Source organism: Protomyctophum parallelum (genome assembly GCF_964188405.1).
Source record: "Protomyctophum parallelum genome assembly, chromosome: 8".
In the NCBI taxonomy this organism is placed as follows: domain Eukaryota; kingdom Metazoa; phylum Chordata; class Actinopteri; order Myctophiformes; family Myctophidae; genus Protomyctophum; species Protomyctophum parallelum.
Window position 1 is genome coordinate 38,903,532 of NC_139703.1, and position 21,186 is coordinate 38,924,717.

The window sequence follows — 21,186 nt, forward strand, 5'->3', positions numbered from 1 at the left end:
AGAAAGTGTGTTGTGTTTACAAGTAGACTATTGACCAAACCAATTAAAGGCCTGACCGCATGTTGTGCATGCTGAGGTTTTACAGGTTAAGTGCTGGCACATCTGTTTGTCTTAACCCAACTATAACTTAACCCCCATTAAGACCTGAGGCCGGTTCTAGAAATGCCTTCTAAATGCTACTTGCAAAAAATAGATTTCAACCTTACTACTACTTTGTACTACTATGACTTATCAGAGGAAATTATGTAAAAAAAATATATATATATATTATGCAAATTGTATGCACATTTATAATAATTATTAAAATAATAATACATTAATAATTTACATTTGGGAGATATATTTCACAATAATGAAATAATGGTGAAAAATGGGTTACACAATCGTGGGATAAAAAATAAATGAAAAAATAATGATGTTTAGGTGGAAAGAAAAACAGAAAAAAATATTTATTAAGTAATTAATTAAAATAGAAATGTCTAGAAAAAGTCTTACAGGGTTAAAGATTTTTCAAACATTTTGAAAATTTGACGCAAGTTATTTATATCCATTCATGCAATAAAATCTAAAATGACACAACTCGACAGGTTTCTGATGTTTTGTTACATATTTTTCAAGCGTGGACTCAAGCAACAGCCTACAGTGAATACTAAATACAAACAAACAGCCCCAGTAGTACTAAATAGAAACAAACAGCCCCAGTAGTACTAATCCAGAAATGACTGTTTAGCAGAGTATAGACTATCCCTCGTACGACTACAGTACTTATTTATTAGGTAACACACGTATCTGTTGTTGATCTAGTTGTTGACCTACTGTTTCACTACTAAATGGTCATAGTGTTGATGCCATTGCACGCGTCTGTGCAATGGCACAGACACGTACTTTAGCTGTTGAATAATAGCACTCAGGATACTCAGGCATACCCAGGTTGTAGATCTGCTATTTTTGAAGAATCGCAAAAACGTGGCACAAATCTTTGAATTATATTCTTTCAGAGCGAACGTTTTTAACTCAAATATTTGCTTCTGGAGAGTCCCTGGAAAAACACATTTTCAAATAGGGGTCAGCAGCCAATTAGGTTACATAATTATGATATTGGGGGTCCCTGAAATGAAATAGTTTGAGCACCACTGACATTGAAACATAGGTTTTTCAGAAAACTGGGCCCAAAGATCTTTGTTTATTACAAAGTCATGATTTGTCACCATCCGAGTTGGCTTTGTCCGAGGCTTACAGGTCTTTAAAGGAATACTTTCTGAAACGTCTATGGGAAAAATGCATGGGGACTTAATTATCTTCCGGGACAGGAGGAGGAGCTGGGATTCGAACCGCCGACCCAGGGATCATTGGACGACCTGCTCTACCTCCTGAGCCACAGCCGCCCAGTCTATTGCACTTAAAGCTAAACACCCCCGTCCTAAAAAAAAGAAAAGAAAGAAAGAAATTCATGCCCACGGGCTGTAGAGCAATGAGGGCTTTGTGTCTTCAGAGCGGCATGTCTGTCTGGATGGACAAAAACGGCAGTCAAACATACCATGTTAACTTAACATTAAAAACACTTCTACATTCACTAAAATGCGCTGTGACATATTTAATTTGAGCACAACACGTGCCTATACGCAGTAAAGTATCACGCTGCAGAGAACACTATAGCAAGGAACCTTCAACCTATAATAAATGGAAAATAATAAAGGAGAAAAACAACAACCAAAGGGTGTCATCTTTTTTATTTAGTCACAGTGGTCATAGAGAAGTAAACATTTGTAGTACACATATCAAAAACAAGATACAAAAAAAACATCAGTGTATCTACAATACAGCAGCCGTTACCAGTCACACCAATGCGTAAGTATGCCCATTAGAGATGTAGGCTACACTGTGCAAACTACAACTACAATATAGAGATGTACACTGTGCAAACTACAACTACAATATTGATGAGTGTATCAATATTGCACACATTCACGCTGGATTTGTTAGGTTTTTTAACTCCAGATCCTCTTGAAGAAAGCAGTGCCGTTATGGCACGATACACACATTTTACCATTCACATTATAAAGTGTATACGTGTGTTACACACACACACTCATTGACAAAGTCTCTAGAGATCAAATTTCCTCAGCTCTTCGCCGTGTGCCGCTGGCCATCCAGGGGGTCTTTGCGGGTGTCTACTTGCCAAAGACACTGGCTCCTGGGGCCCCAAAGACACTGGCTCCAGGGGCCCCAAATACGCTGGCTCCAGGGGCCCCAAAGACGCTGGCTCCAGGGGCCTGGGCGGGAGGCTTGCCTTCTAGCACAGTCTCTGCTCCCGACCGTGCGCTGCTGAATACAGACGGTGCCACCTTCCCCATGCGCTCTGCACAGAAGGAAAAACAATACAGATGTTTCAACCGACAGGGCCATGGACTCCGTCCACACAACTCCACAACCAGATGTCATACAGTACATCGCCAGTTCAGATAAAGTTAACCCATTCTGACCTGAGATCAGATTCTATAAACGTCTTCTACATCCTGACAGTTTTCTGATAAAGCTACGTTTACTATGTCAGTCGTTCTTCGATTTTTCAAAAATAGCAGACCTACAAGCTCGTATCGCGCCACTCGGTGGCGCGATATGAGCTTGTAGATCTGCTATTTTTAAATAGCTAAAGCACGACATGATGCCAACACCAAAATGGGTGCCCGTTCAGAATGGGTTAAATTACCCTGGTAGAAAACTGTAGTACAGCCCTTGAGATTATATCATCTCGTTTGCAAATCTGCAAATACAGCAGACAGAACAATACAAGAAAATAGTGCTCAGGATTCTGAATAGTTACTACAGAGGGTGTGAAGCAGTGGTTGGCGGTCCTGGTCAGGCCCACCATTACCACATGAACGTCACTGAAAGACTTAAAGGGATTGTGACATAAAAAAAAGGTTTTGGAATTGTTCTTGTTTTTTTTAGGTTTTCTAATCTCAATTGCACCCAAAAAACATGAACTTTTAACATTCAGTAGATTTTCTGTGATCTGGGGTTTTCTGGCTCAAACAGGTGCTCTGATTTGCCGGCAGTAAGTGACATCACTTACTGCAAATCCCATATATGTCAATGGAATTTGCCAGCAGATGTCACTGTTTCACTGTGTTGCCTGTTTTCATTGTAGCTCAAAAGGCCCAAAAAACCCCAAAGAAAACTTCAGACCACAGAAAATCCACTGAATGTTCAAAGTTCAGGTTTTTTGGGTGTAATTGAGGTCATAAAACCTAAAAGAAAAAAGAAAAATAAATGAAAATGAATGTCATAAAACCTTTAGGATCTTCTCATTGGTCACTTCTTACTGCCAGTGGCCTGGGTTTGACCGATTCCCGTCAGGGACCGCTTATATTTTATTTGTAATGGTTAAAAGAAAAATCACACCTGTGTGAAGTGAGTGGTGCAACTCCGTGTGAGGGTGGGGGGAGTTCCAGACCCACAGGAACGCACCCAGGGGGTCGGCCCGATTCCGGCGAGCCGCACCGCATCCGAAACGGTTGCGAAATGACGGAGTTACTGTGTGGGGGTCCCTCTACTGTACTGTACTGTACTGTACTATACTGGCACACGCAAATTCACCATATATACAGTTAATATGTGCGTAGGTGTTTGTGTCAGGTTGCACACAGGTGGTGAATAACAACCATGCTGTTTTCGTGCTCAGACGCACCGAGCCACCCACCCACCCACCCACCCAGCCAGCCAGCCAGCCACACACAGCTCCGTAAGGGAGTGGTTGCACCACTCAAAAACATAGAAAGAGGGGTAGGATAAAAACTCCTATCCCTATAAAAGGAATGGAAACTCAACAACTTCTGTGCAATCTGGATGTAAACAGAAGAGGACATATGTAACCCAGGTTTATAATTGTATGTCTGTATTTGTATCTGTTTGTATGCATTTGTATGGTCACATGTACCATCTGCATCAGTTCACAGCTCATCACACCGATCACTCACTCACTCACTCACTCACTCAGTAACACCAGTTTCAATCAGCAATCACCACACCCTAGTAATCACCACACCCTAGTATAAAGCACAGCCATTTTGTCTCAGTCAGTGAGGTGCACATCACTGGCTGTGGCAGGTCTGTATCCCTATCCTTCTGCAAACATTTTACCATTTTACTCTTCATTACAATACATGATATTAACACTGACACTGATGATTGATTTTAGACTCCAAATACTGACACTGATGAGAAAGAACTGAACTGATGAGCTGGATGAGCTGTTGCATTTGAACTGAATTGGTGAGTTTGTTTGAAATGTTGTTTGTTTGAAATGTTTGAAGTGTTTTGTTTTGTTTGTTTTCATTTTGAATTGAAAAGATTATTTGACATTTGTTTATGCTGTATGCTGTTGTAGATCAGCTACTTTAATTATTATTTTGATAATGTATTTAATTTGGCCTCTTTTGTGTTCAGGCCAGGTTTTTTCCCTTAGTTAATGCAACCCCATGATGATCTTGAACACAATGGCGAGCTAGTCCCAGAGCGATCCCCTGATTCTGTCCTACCTGGACGGTAGGATATCAGCTTCACTCACACACACACACTTCCCCTCCATAACTGCATACACTCTAAAAACTGCCTCACATTCCCCCTGACTTGAATGACTTTGAACATTGACTTTGAACACACCATGACTGGATTTACACTTTTGGGTTGATTTATGTTATTGTTTGATATCTGAATTCATTGTTGTTGTTTATTTTTCTTTTGTCTTTTTCAATAATAATATCCTTAAGCTTAATTTTCAGTCTCTTGGTTATTTATGTTTTTCAATGCAAACTCCTTTCTACCAATCGCCTACTTCTGACAGCAGTACTGGTCCAATCATATTCCCATATCACGAAGTATATGCTACATAATTGTGGCGAGCCAGCCAGGAGAAAGGTTTTTGATTTTCATAAAGGTTTACTCAAGTTTAAGGGTTAAAGATGGAGGTGTTTGAAAGTATCAATATCAAAATTCCAAATGCAGTGTTGGTAAATGGACTGGTGGAGACAGAGGATTATGAGGAGGTTGTGGATTTTCTGAAGCAATATGGTTCAATTAACAAGACTGAAATAATCAATGACACTGAATCACAATTTGCTCACTATCTGGTTGTCGAATTTGTCTCAGGATCTGCTATGCTATCTCTAGAGCCGCTATTGCCATATTCTCATGTTACGGATGACAAAGGAAATACATTCATTATTCAAAACCTGTCTGATTTGTACACAAAGGGTGTAGGAAGTACAAAGACCCAATCCTACTTGGATGATTTAAAAACATTGTCTCAAGCTAGTGGAAAGGACTACAATGAAGTCCTCAAGGACATGATGTCTCAAATTGGTGACTCCATTGCTAGTCGCAAGTCACCGGAGGATCCAGCAGAGCAGCTGAAAACCTCACCCCAAACACCTTACAAACCCACTTCAATGTATACAGCTCAACCAAGCTCTAATATATCTCCTGATTTGAATCCCCCTGAAATCCAGCGGTATGTTGTGGAGCATATAGTTAAGACTGAGGACAATGCACGCAATGTTTCCTCTCAACGACTGAGAGTCTTTTCCGGCAAGGTACCAAGACCCTCTCATGAAGTTGACTATGATGCTTGGCGCTTCAGCGTTGATTTACTAATGAAGGATCCTGCTGTGTCTGATCTTCTGAGATCCAGAAAGATCCTTGAAAGCATTCTTCCTCCAGCTGCAGATATGGTGAAGCACTTGAGTCCAGACACTTTGCCTGTTGTTTATCTGCAACTGCTTGATTCTGCTTTTGGCACAGTGCAAGATGGCGACGAACTGTATGCCAAATTCATGGATACTGTTCAAGATGCTGCGGAGAACCCATCTGCTTACCTGCAACGTCTTCATGTAGCGTTGAATCTCACTGTCAAGCGAGGTGGCATTCCTGTCACAGAAGTAGATAAACACCTTCTGAACCAATTCTGTAGAGGATGCTGGGATAATTCTCTTCTTTCAGAGCTTCAACTGAAACACAAGAAAGCAAATCCCCCATCCTTTGCTGAGCTACTCTTGCTTTTGCGTACAGAAGAAGATCGTGAAGCAGCAAAATCTATGCGCATGAAACGGCATCTGGGTACTGGGAAACAGAAAGTGGCATCTAACTGGCAGGTTGCCCATAGTGAGAAGGATGACAGTGATGAGGAGAAAGGAGTGAGTGCTACACTGAAAGCCCTCACAAAGCAAATGGCAGAGATTCAAACTCAGTTAGCAGCGCTAACGGCTAACCAACAGAAAGCTAAAGGTTCCTTCTCTCAAACGCCAGCTAGTACCAGCAAGAAATCACATACAACTGGTAAACATAAACAGCCTGTACAATACTCACAGTCCAAGTCACCAAGTCTCAGACCAAAACCCGGATACTGTTTCCGATGTGGAGAGGACGGTCACATCAAACCACAGTGTGACAATGACCCAAACCCTGAACTCGTGGCGGAGAAAAGGAAGCAATTCAATAACGAGTGTCAAAAATGGGAGAAACAACACCCCGGTGACCAGTTAAACTAAAGACAGTTCCTGTTGTGGGACAAACGGGGACTGTAACGGCTCAATGTCCTAAGCCTAAACGCAAACGTTGTGCTAAACTCAACATGTCAAGTGCAAAGAACTCAGTCACTAAGCTTCCAAAAGGATTAGTTGGTTCCAGATGCACAGCAGTAGTCAACATTGCTGGTATTGATTTCAATTGTCTTATGGATACTGGTTCTCAAGTAACCACAGTTCCACTGTCCTTTTACAAGCAGAACCTGGCTGAGCAACCCCTCAAACCTATCTGTGATCTATTGGAGGTTGAGGGTGCAGCAGGACAGTCTGTTCCATATTTGGGATATGTAGAAATGGTTGTTCGATTCCCAAAAGACTTTGTGGGAACAGACATTGATGTACCAACTCTTGCACTTGTTGTTCCAGAGGTACGCCAAACTCCATCTCCAGTTCTCATAGGAACCAATACTCTTGACATACTCTATGAGCAATACTTTGGTGGCAAAACACCGCATCATCAACCCAGTCAGTATGGTTACCGAGTAGTACTCAAAACACTTGAGTTACGGCGGCAACAACAGAACCAAGATGGAAGTGTTGGAGTTGTGAGAATGCTCAGTAAGACACCTACCGTCATTCCTGCATGCCACAGTGTCATTCTTGAAGGCTCCGCTAAGGTCCATAGTCCATCTGCAGATTGCTGGGTGATTGTAGAGCATCCCACCCAGTCATACTTACCTGGTGGCCTATGTGTCAAGAGTTGTCTCAGCACTCTTCCTTCAAATGCACCTTACAAAGTTCCTGTAATGGTCACAAATGAAACTGATCAAGACATTTCCATTCCCCCGCTCTGTGTCATTGCAGAACTTGGTGCTTTTCATTGCATCCTTTCACAACACAATGTGACTACTTCCCCAGTCTCAGACCCAGAGAAGCTGAACATCAACTTTGCTGATTCTCCACTGTCTGCAGAGTGGAAAGAGCATATCACCAACAAGCTCAGTGCAATGCCAGAGGTCTTTGCTCTTCATGATTTAGACTTTGGGTGCACAGACAAGGTGAAGCATCGCATTAAACTCCATGATGAAACTCCCTTTAAACATCGTGCCAGGCCTATTCATCCTCAAGATATCGAGGCAGTACGCCAACATCTTAACGAGTTGCTGGAGGCCGGTGTTATCAGAGAGTCTGAATCACCATTTTCTTCACCCATCGTGGTTGTGCGGAAGAAAAACAATGATGTACGGTTGTGCATAGACTACCGGAAGCTCAATCTTCAGACGGTGAAGGATGCCTATGCACTACCTAATCTTGAAGAGACATTTTCAGCACTAACCGGCTCCAAATGGTTTTCAGTGCTTGATTTGAAATCTGGATACTACCAGATCGCAATGGATGAAGTTGACAAGGATAAAACAGCCTTTGTTACACCCCTGGGATTCTGGGAGTTTAACCGAATGCCACAGGGAGTGACTAATGCACCCAGCACATTCCAAAGGTTGATGGAAAAATGCATGGGAGACCTAAATCTGAGGGAAGTCCTTGTATTCTTGGATGACCTTATCATTTATTCTGACACTCTGGAAGAACACGAAATCCGACTGATGAGAGTACTCAATCGTTTGAAAGAATATGGGTTAAAACTGTCCCCGGAGAAGTGCAAATTCTTCCAGACCTCAGTTCGATACTTGGGACATATTGTATCAGAAAATGGAGTGGAAACGGACCCAGAAAAAGTAAATGCCTTAAAATCCTGGCCAATTCCTAAAACCCTGAAAGAGTTGAGATCCTTCTTAGGGTTCTCGGGCTACTATCGTCGCTTCATAAAGGGGTACGCTGACATAGTAAAGCCACTCAATGAACTCACTCGAGGATATCCACCCTCACGCAAATCTACAAAGGGCAAGGGAACCAGTGATCACTATCACAATCCACACCAGCCTTTTGGAGATCGATGGACACCCACCTGTCAAGACGCATTCGAGAGACTCATAGAAACACTTACCACTGCCCCTGTTCTTGGTTTTGCAGACCCCAAGAAGCCTTACATCTTGCACACTGATGCTAGTGCCACTGGGCTTGGAGCCGCATTATATCAGGAGCAGGATGGGAAACTGAGAGCTATTGCGTTTGCCAGTCGGGGTCTGTCAAGCAGTGAGTCCAGATATCCAGCTCACAAATTAGAGTTTCTTGCACTCAAATGGAGTGTAACTGAAAAGCTCCATGATTACTTGTATGGGTGTCATTTTACTGTAGTCACAGACAGTAATCCCCTTACATACATACTTACCTCTGCAAAGTTAGACGCAACCAGTTACAGATGGTTGGCTGCTTTGTCTACATTCTCTTTCAAGCTTCAGTACCGGGCTGGCAAACAAAATCTTGATGCCGATGGTCTCTCCAGGCGACCTCATGAACTGTATCTGGATGAGGGCCAGTCTGAGAAAGAGAAGGATCGCATTAGCCGGTTTACCCAAGAACACTTAGCTGATGGCTCCCTTGAAGATGTCTCCTCCGATGTCGTCAATGCCATATGTCAAAGTAGCTTGGTCAGAACATTGAATGATCCCCATGACCTTACTCTTGTGGAGTCTTTGGCAATTTCCGCTGATGCAATTCCCGACAGTTATGTTGAAGAGGATCAACACGGCTTACCTGTCATTCCTTCTCTCTCACACCTTGATCTTAAAGAGAAGCAGAGGTCTGATCCCTGCCTTCGTGAAATCATTTTCCAACTGGAAACAGGAGAAAAGGTTCCTCCAGCTGTAAGGAATGAGCTTCCTGACCTTCCCCTTCTACTCAGAGAATTGAATAGATTGGAGTTGCAAAATGATATCCTGTACCGAAGGAGACAAGAGAACGAACAAATTTCATATCAACTTGTTCTACCAGAAGAGCTGCGTGCAACTGTCTTGCAGAGCTTACACAATGACATGGGTCATATGGGCATAGAGCGAACCGTTGATCTTGTCCGTACAAGGTTCTATTGGCCCAGAATGTCTGCAACTGTAGAGCACAAAATCAAGACATGTGATCACTGTATACGCAGAAAAGCTCTTCCTGAGAAAGCCGCACCCTTGGTGAACATAAGAGCAACACGCCCTCTTGAATTGGTGTGCATGGATTTCCTTAGCCTTGAGCCAGATTCCAGCAATACAAAGGACATCCTTGTACTAACTGACCATTTCACCAAGTTTGCCCTTGCCATTCCCACTCCCAACCAAAAAGCTAAAACAGTAGCTAAATGCTTGTGGGATAACTTCATTGTCTATTATGGCATACCTGAACGGTTACACACTGACCAAGGACCTGACTTTGAATCAAAGCTAATCAAAGAATTGTGTGAATTTTCAGGCATCCAAAAAAGTCACACAACCCCGTACCATCCACGGGGAAACCCTGTTGAAAGGTTTAACCGGACATTGCTTAACATGTTGGGAACCCTAGAAAACAAGCAAAAATCAAAATGGCGAGAATATGTGAAGCCCTTAGTTCATGCTTACAATTGCACCCGCAATGAAGTAACCGGGTTCACTCCGTATGAACTTATGTTTGGACGTTCACCCCGACTGCCAGTTGATTTGGCTTTCAACTTACCTGTGCGAGGAGATCAGCAGAAATCTCATTCCCAATATGTGCAAAATCTCAAATCCCGATTGGAAGAGAGCTACCAACTAGCTTCTCGAAACTCTCTCAAAACGGCAGAAAGAAACAAAGCTCGTTTTGACAAACGGATAACTACCTCAGAACTTGAGGTAGGGGACAGAGTCCTAGTCAGACATGTACGCATTCGTGGGAAACACAAACTTGCGGACAAATGGGAAGCAGATATCTATGTTGTGGTCAGTCGTGCAGGGGATCTTCCAGTATACACTGTAAGGCCAGAGAACAAAGCTGGGCCGAAACGCACCTTACATAGAGACCTTCTCCTTCCCTGTGGGTTTCTTCCCTTGACAACAGAGGAAGAATGCCCTCAGCCTGTCTCTGTCCGGAGGCCACGAACCCGTCATCACCCTGGCGACAATGAAACTGAACCTGTTGACGCAGACTTCCCACTGGAGGAGGATTCAGATTATTGGGTCTCACCGAGCCATGTTCAGCCAAAAGTTAAGCCCACTGTGGAACACAACTCTAATACTGGAGGCCAGACTGAGCCTCGTACAACTATTGAGGAGCAATGTTCTGAACACAGTACAATGGAGGACTTACCTGAATCAACTGAAATGGAGGACTCACCTGAATCAACTGAAATGGAGGACTTACCTGAACCCACTGGAATGGAACATCTACCGGAACCTGTTGAAACACACTTACCTGAACCTGTGGAAATAGAACACTTACCTGAAATAACTAGAAGGACCCACTTACCTGAAACCGTGGAGGAAAACCAACCTATCAATATTGAGCCCGACGGAAACTTACTGGATGGAAACTCACTGGATGGAACCTTACCAAATGTAAACTTACCGGATGGAGAAATATCTGAGGAACCTGAAATGGACCAATCCACTGAACCTACAGTCATTACAACTCAACCTGACGCTGAGAGTTCACTTAGGCGTTCAGATAGAAGCCGACAAGCGCCTAAAAGGTTTCAATATTCTCAGTTGGGCAACCCTTTGATAAATGTTGTTCAATCTTTATTTCAAAGTTTGTCTACAGCATACACTGATGCATTGAGTGATAGGGGTGTGCCTAGTTCCTTCCCCAACCCACAAATCCATGTCGTGTAACATGCAACGGGACGTGCATGGATTTAGGGGGGGAGGATGTAACCCAGGTTTATAATTGTATGTCTGTATTTGTATCTGTTTGTATGCATTTGTATGGTCACATGTACCATCTGCATCAGTTCACAGCTCATCACACCGATCACTCACTCACTCACTCACTCACTCAGTAACACCAGTTTCAATCAGCAATCACCACACCCTAGTAATCACCACACCCTAGTATAAAGCACAGCCATTTTGTCTCAGTCAGTGAGGTGCACATCACTGGCTGTGGCAGGTCTGTATCCCTATCCTTCTGCAAACATTTTACCATTTTACTCTTCATTACAATACATGATATTAACACTGACACTGATGATTGATTTTAGACTCCAAATACTGACACTGATGAGAAAGAACTGAACTGATGAGCTGGATGAGCTGTTGCATTTGAACTGAATTGGTGAGTTTGTTTGAAATGTTGTTTGTTTGAAATGTTTGAAGTGTTTTGTTTTGTTTGTTTTCATTTTGAATTGAAAAGATTATTTGACATTTGTTTATGCTGTATGCTGTTGTAGATCAGCTACTTTAATTATTATTTTGATAATGTATTTAATTTGGCCTCTTTTGTGTTCAGGCCAGGTTTTTTCCCTTAGTTAATGCAACCCCATGATGATCTTGAACACAATGGCGAGCTAGTCCCAGAGCGATCCCCTGATTCTGTCCTACCTGGACGGTAGGATATCAGCTTCACTCACACACACACACTTCCCCTCCATAACTGCATACACTCTAAAAACTGCCTCACATTCCCCCTGACTTGAATGACTTTGAACATTGACTTTGAACACACCATGACTGGATTTACACTTTTGGGTTGATTTATGTTATTGTTTGATATCTGAATTCATTGTTGTTGTTTATTTTTCTTTTGTCTTTTTCAATAATAATATCCTTAAGCTTAATTTTCAGTCTCTTGGTTATTTATGTTTTTCAATGCAAACTCCTTTCTACCAATCGCCTACTTCTGACAGCAGTACTGGTCCAATCATATTCCCATATCACGAAGTATATGCTACACATACTACAGATAGCCTTCTAATCCTCCTATATGCTACCAGTATCACGAAGTATATGCTACACATACTACAGATAGCCTTCTAATCCTCCCGGCAGTGTTGCCATGTCCGCTTAATAGAAGCGACTTTGGTCTTGTTTTTCTTTTTTTTTTAATATATATTTTTTATCCCACGATTTTGTAACCCATTTTTCACCCCTGTGTCAATCATCTAATGTGAACCTGGGCTCTACACACCCTCCACCAACCTAGTCTCCATATATGGGGGACAAGGGGAGAGCAACGGACTTGAACTCATGCTTCCTTCATGCCTGAGTGTCCAAGTTGCTCCTTTACACCTGACAGGGGGGGGGGGTTTCCCTGGTTGGACGTAGCGCGTGGAAGGAACACGTTATTCCAACCAGTTCCTTTCCCCTCCATCAGTGGCCCTGGCTTGCCAGGGGGAGGCAGTTTAGTGACCAGGATTACTGCATGTTTTTGTGAGGGTACCTACCCTAGGGGACACGGGGAGAACATGCAAACTCCACACAAAGGCCCTTTCGCCAACCCCGCCTTCGGGTATGGGCACTGATGACGCGGAGGAGGAAACACGCCGCCAGCACCCACAGTGTCCCGAGCGGGAATCGAACCCAGGACCTTCTAGCTGTGAGGCGACAGCACTACCAACTGTGCCACTGTGCCCCTTTCTTGTTTTTCTGTAAAGCCGCTTGTAAATAATGGTAGCTGTTGGGTGTGTTTTCTTCTTCTTTTTTTTTACATGTAATAAGGGCTTGCTTCCTGATGATTGTACATTTTGTAACCATTTAACCATTGTTAAAATGTTTAACAAATATATTCAAAATGTTTCATTTTTGTCATCGCATTGCAACGTGTTGTGAGCTTGACTATCTTCATATATCTGACGCTCATGTGGCCAAAAGTCTCTTCTATAGAGCATCACAGTCCCTCCCCCTGGCGAGTGGCTCAGGAAATGAATCCCAATGCATTTTTCCCATAGGCATTTCGTAACGTATTTATTTAAAGACCTTTTAAGCGTTGTATGAAGCCAACTCTTGTGACAAATCATGACAACAAACAAAAAAAATCAGGCCAAACAAAGAATTATAAAGTAGAAAAAAACGGCAGGTTACAACAAATTTTTTGTTGTTTTTCTTCTTTGTAATTATTTGTTTGGTCCAAAATATTGTGTTTGTTGTCATGATTTGTCACGACAAGAGTTGGCTTCGTACGACGCTTAAAAGGTCTTTAAATAAATATGTTACGAAATGCCTATGGGGAAAAATGCATTGGGATTCATTTCCTGGGCCACTCGTTGTTCTGAAAGGGGGAGGGACTGCAACACTCTATTGGGCTTGTTTTCATAGACCTAGTTGCTTACGGTATGTCTCTCGCAAACTCTGGTAACACAGACGATGTCTGGATGCGTCTTTGATTAGAGCTCACAGCAGGTCGGTGTTACAAAACAAACACAGGCAGTAGCACCATGAAGCTCTTTCTGCTGCTCATTGGTGTAAAGTAACTCAGTACTGAAGTAAATCAATAAAAACACTAGTTTGTTTGGGTCCCACAGGGGGAAATGTCTAATTAATTTCACATTTGGGTCTTGAGCTGTTCTGAAACAAGTTTGGGGAACCACTGCATTCTAGGAAATGCTAGATATAAACACTGTGCAGGCCATGACAGTATGTCTGTGTGTCTCTGTGTCTTCTTACTCACCGCACTCCACCATGACCTCATAGGTCTTACTCTTGGGCTCGCCCTTCAGGCCCAGCTTGCCGCGGGCTCCCTTCAGCTCCTCCGCGCTCACCAGAGGAGGAGGACGCTTCTTCTTCTTCTTCACCTCTCCGGGCTAGTGGAGGAGATGAGGGAGGTTACACAAGTTAGACATGTACCCCTGTTTTCCCTTCCTGACACCGATATAAGGATAAGGAAAACTTTACTGTCCATTACATTTACATGAAATGGAAATTTGTCTTTGTCAGTTACAACAATAAAACTTTACAAAAAATACACAGATGCATTCACATAAACACAGCAACAGTGATCATGAATCTACTGTAGGAATAAATCTAAATTCCGTTAATACTTGTTAAAGTGCAGCTACAAAGTTAGTACAATAATTATGTAAATAGTACAGTAAGAGTAGTAGTGCAACATCAACTGAAGCACCCAAACAATGTCTGTCAATGAAATCTCAACATGTGATAAATGAGGTGGTATCGAATGGCGTGGACTAGCATAAACGGCTATACCGATGGTCCAATATATATACCGTATATATATATATACACATACATATATATATACACATACATACACGATATGGGTGAATTAACCACTTAAATCCCAGCTTCCGTGTTGTGGGGGTAAGGCAGTGTTCACAGAAAATAGCTTGTGGACCGGCTATTTGCGGCTAAAGCTTTCTCCACGGCCATACAACAATAACATAAAACGGAACAGGCACTAGTAAAGAGCCCTGAGGGACTCCGGTCAACCATGTATAGGGTTTTTAAGCCATTTAGGCCTGACGTTTTTTCCTGAAAAACCTCATGTTTCTATATCAGTGGTTCTCAATATTTCATGTCAAGGACCCCAAAAATATATGAAATTGGCAGCTGACCCCCCCCCCCGTAGCAGACCTACAAGCTCGTAGCGCGTCACTCGGTGGCGCGCTATGAGCTTGTAGAGCTGCTATTTTTCAATAGCTAAACTATAACATAAGCTTCTGTGATGAATTCTCTTACCTGTGACATGGTGGTGGTGTGTGGTTAATCCAAGGAACACTCCGTTTATCCGTGTGATAACAAAAGAAGCGGCAAGTTGTTATTCTGGTCTTCTACTCAGGGTCCAAAGAAGCCCGACCATTAAATAGCCTTCGTCCAGACCCCCCCTCCGTACTCGTATCAGTGAGTCAGTCGGACCCCCCACCACCCCCCCCTACGCTACCCCTGTCCCACTGTGTTGTTGTCAGTATGTATTATTAGGAGTGTGATGTGATGGCATGGGAATAACGCCTTCCCTTCTTCTTTCCGATCATGGGCATATATATAAAACCAACAGCTGATAATGCAGGGCGCCACACAACAAGGAAACATGAGAGGCTTGATAGCACACAGTAAGCAGCAGACTATGAATGACTGTCTGCCACTGACTCACTATCTACAGTATATGGTGGTCCAGTGATATAGGGATCAAGGAGACCCCCCCCCCCCCCTACTTCCATGGCTTGGATTCTGTTCGGGGTCTTGTAAAAGGTTTTAACCCATTTTGGGCGGGATGGGAACACCTTTTGGTGTTTTAAGCATTATGTTATGCTTTATCTATTGAAAAATAGCACATCTACAAGCTCATAGCAGTTCATAGCGCGGCAGACCTACGAGCTATGAACTTGTAGGTCTGCTATTTTAGAAAAATCGTCAAAATGTGATGCAAATCTTTGAATATATATATATTCTTTCAGAGCGTTTCAACTCAAATCTTTGCTTCTGGTGAGGTCCTTGGCACAACATATTTTCAGATGGGGGTCGGCGGCCAAATACATATACATTTGGGGGTCCTTGACATGAAAATGTTTGAGAACCACTGAATAGAAACATGGGTTTTTCAGAAAACGGTCAGGATTTAGAAGACATTTGTAGAATCTGTGTTTTGGCACTCTGCTTGGCTAAATCTGACTCCCCCCACCGAATACTACGACAATACTCCACAATATAGAAATACTCTTGTTAGAAGTCAAAGTCCAAAGTACATTTTATTTGAGTAAAAGGGGGTGCATACTTTAGTTTAGACTAGTCATTGGTTAGACATGGGTTAAGGTTAGGTTTAAGTGTGCTGCCCCGTGGGAGGTTAGGTTTAGGGTGAGGGTTTGAGATAGGTTGTAGATGTAGGACTAATGACTGGTCTAACCAATAGTACAAAAAGTACTTATCCCATTAGGACTTGAAGCCAATTCTACAACTAAAAATTAATCCAGTTTTGTCATGTCAGTGGTGCTCAAAACATGTTCATGTCGAGGACTCGAGGGCCTCCAACATGTCACACAGAGCTCATACCATCAGTCACAAAGAAGGGCCTCCAACATGTCACACAGAGCGCATACCATCAGTCACAAAGAAGGGCCTCCAACATGTCACACAGAGCGCATACCATCAGTCACAAAGAAGGGCCTCCAACATGTCACACAGAGCTCATACCATCAGTCACAAAGAAGGGCCTCCAACATGTCACACAGAGCTCATACCATCAGTCACAAAGAATGGCCTCCAACATGTCACACAGAGCTCATACCATCAGTCACAAAGAAGGGCCTCCAACATGTCACACAGAGCTCATACCATCAGTCACAAAGAAGGGCCTCCAACATGTCACACAGAGCTCATACCATCAGTCACAAAGAAGGGCCTCCAACATGTCACACAGAGCTCATACCATCAGTCACAAAGAAGGGCCTCCAACATGTCACACAGAGCTCATACCATCAGTCACAAAGAAGGGCCTCCAACATGTCACACAGAGCTCATACCATCAGTCACAAAGAAGGGCCTCCAACATGTCACACAGAGCTCATACCATCAGTCACAAAGAATGGCATTCTAATCCACAATTCAGCAGAGGTTACGTTAGAAATGTTACAAATGCACACCGCACCACACATTCAGTAGACTAAATGCTCTACTACTGAGCTGCACGTTACAAAATGCCAGGGTGCCAATAAAGGCTGCATGCCAGTATCATATCATTTTAAAAGTCAGTTCCTGAACCGTGCTCCTAAAATATAACCAGGACGAACCCTGCGTGTTTAGCAGAGTATACTTGGTATAGCACGATGACTCAGGATGATGCTTGCATCAATGTACTGTATGCACTGTAACAGGACTCTATGACATGGTTTCTCAAAGTTGGTGCTGTGACTGACACACCAGGGTGCCGCAGATTGCTTTGATACTATTTTAATTTGAAACTTATATCTCTTCAACACGCTCGCGCAGTGCACGCACGTGTAATACTACAAAGTCAAGCCCTTCAGTCACAAAGCTGAATGCATCTGCTGTGTGTGTGTAATGAATGATGTGTGATAAGAGCATGTTTGTTGACGTAGGGAGGGAACAGGGAAATGACACTCGTAAAAGGAACCGTGGTGTTATTCACTCTCGTCTATACTTTAAAAACACCACAAGTAGCTTTGGAAATCATTCAGCATTGTGTTTATGTGAACCATAAACATATGTACAGTACCAGAAATAAATGTAATAATGATATACAAAGATAAATGCCAGTCAGAGAAATGATATGGCTGCTGTGTTGGTCGGTACTTAAAACACTTTGAGGTCATGTACTAATAATGTGATTACATGTACTGTACTGTACATGAGTCAGGATTAAATATGTTTTACAATAAAACATGTCTATGATGTTTTGTGTTTTTGTGTATGACTGTGTTGCGTACTGTGTGCAGTCAAAGCTATTTCAGGACACAAATCATTATTCCAGGTATAGGAAAACTCGGAGTGCAATTATTGCATAATTTAAAAGGCAAACTGAAAATGTATTTTGTTTTCATATGGTCCACGGGGCAATGCCAATCGTCAATTGCAATTATGTGAGAATGACTTTAATTTTGTAATGGTCAATAGCCATTCCTGGACATAATTATTCTAGAACAGTGGGTTTTCAACCAGTGGTCCTTGAGGGGGTTCCAGGTGGTCCCTAGCTAAATGGTGGAGTTATAACCAAATAAGCGTAAAATGAAACCAAATGGATTCATTTTACGCCATCAATAATTTCATTATTGTTCTACACAATTAGAGAATGTGTGTTGTCTCTCCTAATTGTACCAACATCAACACAGCATGGATAGTGGACAAAACCAGTTTAGTTTCGGGTCCGAGAGGTTAATGTTATCAAAGTGGTCCGTGGCTCACATTCTGAATAAATAATGGACCTCGATTTCCCTCCAATCCTTGAAATGTACGTAAACTGTCACGATAAAAATAACAGTAACACATATCTGCTTCTCTGAACTCACATTCGGTAGCGCTGCCGAAGGTCCTGGGTTCGATTTCCGCTGGGGTCGCTGTGGGTGCTTGGGGGCGTGTTCCCTCCTCCACGTCACCAGTGCGGCAGTGCCCAATCCGACACATACCCTGGGGGGAGTTGGCGAAAGGGCCTTTTCGTGTGGAGATTGCATGTTGTGGTTGTCCCCATGTCCACCTAAAAAAGTTATTTTTCTCCACCAGATTTTGATTTAGTATTTTGAATAACACACCATTTAGCCTTAGTCCTATTTTGTCTTCTGAAATTGTTTAGTCTTAGTCGACTAAATATCAAAAACCTGACACATACCCTGGGGGGAGTTGGCGAAAGGGCCTTTTCGTGTGGAGATTGCATGTTGTGGTTGTCCCCATGTCCACCTAAAAGTTATTTTTCTCCACCAGATTTTGATTTAGTATTTTGAATAACACACCATTTAGCCTTAGTCCTATTTTGTCTTCTGAAATTGTTTAGTCTTAGTCGACTAAATATCAAAAACCTTAGTCTTTTAGTCTACAAAATGAACACTGCAAAAAACATCTCTCTCTAAACCACCTCCCCCTAGGCCAGCCGGGGCGCCTGATGGAGGGGAAAGGAACTGTTCTCTAAACTGCCTCGCCCTGGCCAGCCGGGGCGCCTGATGGAGGGGAAAGGAACTGGTTGGAATAACGTGTTCCTCCCACGCGCTGCGTCCAACAGGTGGAAAGACTCCGGCTTGGACTCCTCATGCATAGAAGGAAGCACAAGGTCAGTCAGTTCATTGCTCTCCCCAGGTTGGCAGAGGGAGTGTAGCGTAGCGCCCAGGATGACATTAGATAATTTAAACTATGGCTGAAAAGAATGGATTTGCAAAACAATCGTGGGATAAAACTTTAGAAGAAAAATAACTCACATTTGATATACTTTATTGCAAAAGCATATATGATAATAATGTATAGGTCTCATTGTTTGTCAGTCATTTTAATCATCAACCTTATTTTTTGTTTTCGTTTGCTTTTGTGAAACTTAAAAGCCCTCTTTGTCCTGGTTTTGAGCCGCGGGGTGACCATGAAAGCGTCCATGATGCCTTCATTCCTTGAAGCTGCATACAGTGGAGTCCCGTATCTTTGTTCCTCAATCTCAAAATGATCTCTATGGGAACCCATAGGTACCTTTGTCCTCTCCAAGAACGCAACATTCAAATCATTACAATACAGGCACCATGATCATCACAGCTTCCCTCTCCTTGTACCACAAGGTCCAAAAATAAAGAAAATAAAGAAAAACAGGCACACACACATTCACACAGCACACACACCATTCTCTCCATCATCATCTGGTGGTCCACAGTCAGTCACCAACAACAGTCTAGAGGTCTGCGTTTCTCCCAAAATGCTCAACATCTATAGTCTCGCGAGCCAGACCGCTGCCTCGGACAATTTCAAATGCTTTCAGTCCGGCGCAACTCTGAAATGATTAGAAGGATAAAGTGGATGTGATGCATTGATTCTCCCTATTTTTCAAAAATAGCAGACCTACAAGCTCGCTCGTTATGAGCTTGTAGGTAGGGTAGGTGTAGGTAGGGGTCACAGACTATAATATTCCTATCATTTAGGACCAGATGGAAGCAGATAGTCGCAGCCTTATGTTCCACCAGGAACGAAGAGGATTAAGTTAAAGTAACAGACTATTGTAAGTAACAGAGCATTGGGAGATTGTGGAATAGTTGTCTGGCTGCACGAGACTATACTCAACATCAGAACCTGCTGAATGCTGCGTGTAAATGTCTGAAGGTCAAAGGTCGGAGCTTCTGGTTGAAACAGCCAGATAGACGTGAGTTAAATATTCACTCAGGCACATCATCGGAAACAAAAGAGCAGACAGAACAAAAAGGACAAAAATCACCAGAAAATCACTCCCACCAAAAATACATTGCACAAACACAACAATGACAGAGCCTGAATGGCTGAAAAAATGTGCAATATGGATGTGTGTGTGTGTGTGTGTGTGTGTGTAGGAGGTTGTCGTAATAAAGAACAACAGCCTTTGCTTCGTCTGGTCTGTGAGAATGACTGAAGGAACACTTCCGGAGGAGGCATTGTCTCCCTTTTTGCCACTCCTAGAATGGCACAGAAAGTAAACATAGGATTCATTAACAGTTACAGAGAGCTCTTGCCTTCCCAGGGACAACAGTGGATACAGTAGGTGGACCAAAGATCACAGATGATTTAGTACCAGTGTAATGTAGTACTAGGGATGGGACGGTATGAAAGTTGCACGGCACCATTATTGTGGCAAACATTATCGAGATCAATGACATTCATTAAAAATGTGTTTAACATCTTTTGCGCTCTTTACCGGTCCGTTTTTTAGTAGGGTTTTGAGTTTGCAGCTCCAAAAGATCAAATAAAATCTCTGCGAGGCGGTTATAGTGAGCGGGTTTTTATTTAAATTCATAATATAACGATCATCGTCCCATCCCTAGTAGAACGATGAAGATTCCCATCATCATCATCAACGAGTGCTGCAACTTTCTCTCTCCCCCCCCCCCCCCCCCTCCCCCCCCCCCCCCCCCCCCCCCCCCCCTCCTCCTCACCTCCTCCTCCCGGTACAACAGTCACAACACACGTTCACATGACCAGCATTACAGATATTACAATTACTATATTGTGTAACAACAGGTAGCGTTGTAAAAGGGTTAGGACAACATCAACCAAACATACATTACAGTCATACATACAGTAAGGCTGATTTATGCCTGGTTGCGTGCCGCTGTCACGTTACCAAACAGGCTCACAACGCATCGTTGTGAGCTTCCCGGTAGGGGCCAGACTCAATCTGCCTCATGGGGCGATATGCACTG

The 21,186-nt window shown here is 42.9% G+C and overlaps 1 protein-coding gene across 1 annotated transcript; it reads right to left on the bottom strand.

Annotated features, from left to right (window-relative positions):
• Positions 1–1,712: 1,712 nt before the first annotated feature.
• mustn1b (musculoskeletal, embryonic nuclear protein 1b) lies at positions 1,713–15,199 on the bottom strand. The gene is made up of 3 exons (XM_083772121.1): positions 15,059–15,199; positions 14,031–14,163; positions 1,713–2,359 (listed from the first exon to the last, which is right to left on the bottom strand). The coding sequence occupies exons 1-3, from the start codon at positions 15,065–15,067 to the stop codon at positions 2,172–2,174; spliced, it is 330 nt and encodes a 109-aa protein (XP_083628247.1). The 5' UTR covers positions 15,068–15,199; the 3' UTR covers positions 1,713–2,171.
• Between the last annotated feature and the right edge of the window lie 5,987 nt (positions 15,200–21,186).

Coding starts and splice junctions, on each gene's coding strand:
- mustn1b (XM_083772121.1), bottom strand. Junction 2,360..14,030: donor TGAGGTCATGGTGGAGTGCG/GTGAGTAAGAAG, acceptor CCTTCTGTGCAG/AGCGCATGGGGAAGGTGGCA.